The sequence below is a fragment of the Anastrepha ludens genome, chromosome 6 (assembly GCF_028408465.1).
Source record: "Anastrepha ludens isolate Willacy chromosome 6, idAnaLude1.1, whole genome shotgun sequence".
In the NCBI taxonomy this organism is placed as follows: domain Eukaryota; kingdom Metazoa; phylum Arthropoda; class Insecta; order Diptera; family Tephritidae; genus Anastrepha; species Anastrepha ludens.
In genome coordinates this window covers 24,666,599-24,669,974 of record NC_071502.1, presented here as the reverse complement: position 1 = coordinate 24,669,974, position 3,376 = coordinate 24,666,599, and the positions used below count along the sequence as shown (strand labels likewise).

Genomic DNA, 3,376 nt, shown 5'->3' with positions numbered 1-3,376 from the left:
AAAACAATCAAACATGGAGATCATAGTATTATGGTATCTGGTTGCTTCTCATTTCAAGGTGTGGGTCCTATATATTGGATCAAAACCGTTATGGATTCATCGGTTTATGTAAAAATTCTTGATGAAATTATGCTGCCGTATGCTTCCTACGAAATTCCGCTGGTGTGGATCTTCCAGCAAGGCAATGACCCCAAACACACTAGCAAAATGGCAAAAAAATGGTGCAACGATAACTCTATCAATGTAATGGAGTGGCCTGCACAGTCCCCAGATTTGAACCCTATAGAAAATCTGTGGACGGCCATAAAGAAGGGTGTATCTACAATAAAACCAACAAGCGTTGAAGGGCTCTGGGAGGCTGTGCAGAAAATTTGGAGTTCCATCAAAGTTGAAAGATGCCAGCATTTAGTGGATTCCATGGGAAGGCGTTGTGCCGCGGTAATAGCAAACAAAGGGCACGCGACAAAGTATTAAACCATACAATTAATTTATCTACAAGATATCTGAGTGAAATTTTTTATTTATTTTAACAAAGACCACTAACTTTTGTTAAAAATGAACTGAAGTGCTATTATTTTGACTGTGTAGTTTTTAAGGTTTTTGTTTAAATTAATTAGCGTATTATAAACTGTTGAAAAAATCCAAATAATTATATTCTTATGATAATAAACCATTAACATCAAAGAATTTATTATTTTGTTTTGAGTTGAATCGGTCCAACAGTTAAACAGATGTAAACGGAGTCAGTATAAATTTGTGCGTGGTGCTATTATATTGACCGCAGCTGTATGTATGTATATATGCGGATATATGTATATATGTTGTGTGTATGTACATATGTGCACATTCATAGGCACAGCATTGCATGTACAGTAGGGCGGGTCGATTTAAAAATCGCTCATTGCTCTATGAAAATCGTATTCTAGGGATCAAAATAAGAAACTTTACCGAAGGAACCATACCTCTAAAACGAATTCTGATGTCCCCCAATTTCAAAATATCACCATTTTTGGCCTTTACATGAAAAAATCAGCTAAATGGCTATGTTTTTTCTTTATTTTCTTTATTTTTATTTATTTATAATATTATCTATTTTTTCTCTTAAGAAATTTATTTAGTCAGAACATATGTAAATGAATGAATGTGAGTTATAGAAAAGAAACTAAAAAGTTCGACCCATATTGGGGGACATCAGAAATCGTTTTAGAGGTATGGTTCCTTCGGCAAAATTTCTTATTCTGATCCCTAGAATATGCTAGGGTTACCCGGGTTCACGTTTTGGCCTATTTCTCGAGACCCTGGTATCCGATTCTTAAAATTTCAAAACACAAACCATCTACTGAATAGTCCAAAGAAAGCCTAAAAATTTGGTTTGGATAGGTGAACCCGTTCTTGAGTTATAAGATATTTTACATATACACGCTTTAAAATTCACTTCACAGAAACTACTGTGAAACCGGCAGAAATATTTCCTTCACTGACATCATAACCTCATTGAAAAAAATGGAATCAGTTGTCATGATTCATTATTGAACTTGAGTACGGAGAACACGAAAATAAAAATTTTAAATAATAATAAATTTTCAAAGCACAAAAAAAAAAAAAACAATTCGTGTGTTATTGTTTCAATAGTGTAAATAGTGAATTCCAGATGGGCAGATCGTTCACACGTAGCTGTGGAATTTTTTGTGGCGTAATGTTCAAGAACGCAAAATTGTTGCTGGCAAATAGGCAACTTATCGGTTGCACCTACACACAATTGTAAGTATTACTTATTTCATACAAAAATCTAATTTCAATGAAAATTATATAACCCCCCTACCAAAGCATATCGTACCAGTTCGAATGTGTCTACATGAACTCGATATGGAAATCGCAATTCGCAACTTAATTTTTTCAAGTTTGTTTACTTCTCTTTGTAGCACAGCTGCCGGCAGAAACGTGAACTGTCCTCAACGAGACTTCTTCGCTTTTAGTGATCTGACAAACAAGAACCGGGAATATGCCAAAAAGGAGTTAATTGGGTAAGCGTGCAGATGTGTATTGTATCCGCTATTACTCACTTAAGTTGGCGTTTCGCAAATTTGCAGATACTCGATGCAAGAAATGTATGATGTGGTCGCCGACGTATCGAACTATTATAAGTTTGTGCCATACGTGAAGAAATCACTCGTACACAGTAAGCGTAATGACGGCTTCAAGGCTGACTTAATTGTCGGTTTCCCACCGCTGAATGAAAGTTATACATCAAATGTTTCGCTTCAAAATCCTGTGCTGGTATAATCCGTATGCACCGATGGAACATTATTCAATTATTTGCTTAACAATTGGCGATTTAGTCCCGCTATGAAGGCTATTCCACAATCTTGTGTTGTCGATTTCAAAGTAACTTTCGAATACACAGCAATATTGCTGTGCAATATTGCTGTGTATCAACGGTTTGAATTCGAAATCTACTTTGAAATCCACAACACAAGATTGTGGAATATCCTTCAGACCGGGACTAAATCGCCAATTGTTACGCAAATAGTTGAATAATCTTCCATCTGTGCATACAGATTTTACCAGCACAGGATTTTGAAGCGAAACGTTTGATGTATAACTTTCGTTCAGCGGTGGGAAACCGACAATTAAGTCAGCCTTGAAGCCGTCATTACGCTTACTGTGTACGAGTGATTTTTTCACGTATGGCACAAACTTATAATAGTTCGATTTCAAAGTAACTTTCACAGCAATATTGCTGTGTATCAGCGGTTTGCATTCGAAAGTTAGTTTGAAATCGACAACACAAGATTGTGGAATATCCTTCAGAGCGGGACTAAATCGCCAATTGTTAAGCAAATAATTGAATAATGTTCCATCGGTGCATACGGATTTTACCAGCACAGGATTTTTTTTCGATTTAATTTGCGATCAAATGGACCATGCTCTTGTGGCGGAAGCTGAACGACCGCACGGACCACCTTCAATTAAATCGCTTATATTATGGCGAAGATCTTGACCAAGACGCAATGAACAAGTTAAACATAAATAACTCCGTATTCAAGTACTTTTGTGTGATTGATTATTTTTATTTATATACTTTTATTATTATATTATATATTATATTATATATTATTATTATATATTGCAAAAATATCATTGTTAAACTTATACATACATTTGTACATAAGTGCATACATACATAAGTATATTTTTACTTATAGTTCACACGAGATCACACTATTTTGTACATAGCTTTACATGGTAATCATAAGCAAACAAGAAAAAAAAGCCTCACCGACAGTACCCAGAGCTGAGGTGTGTATCTTTTTCAAACAAAATTACTCAAATATAACAAATTTATTAAATTAGTGGTTAAGTCTATTGTAAATAA

General features: G+C 34.9%; 1 protein-coding gene across 1 annotated transcript; it reads left to right on the top strand.

Moving 5' to 3' along the window:
- Positions 1-1,696: 1,696 nt before the first annotated feature.
- LOC128865892 (coenzyme Q-binding protein COQ10, mitochondrial-like) lies at positions 1,697-2,283 on the top strand. The gene is made up of 3 exons (XM_054106286.1): positions 1,697-1,761; positions 1,923-2,024; positions 2,091-2,283. Exons 1-3 carry the CDS (start codon positions 1,697-1,699, stop codon positions 2,281-2,283), a joined length of 360 nt encoding a protein of 119 aa, XP_053962261.1.
- The last annotated feature ends 1,093 nt before the right edge of the window (positions 2,284-3,376 follow it).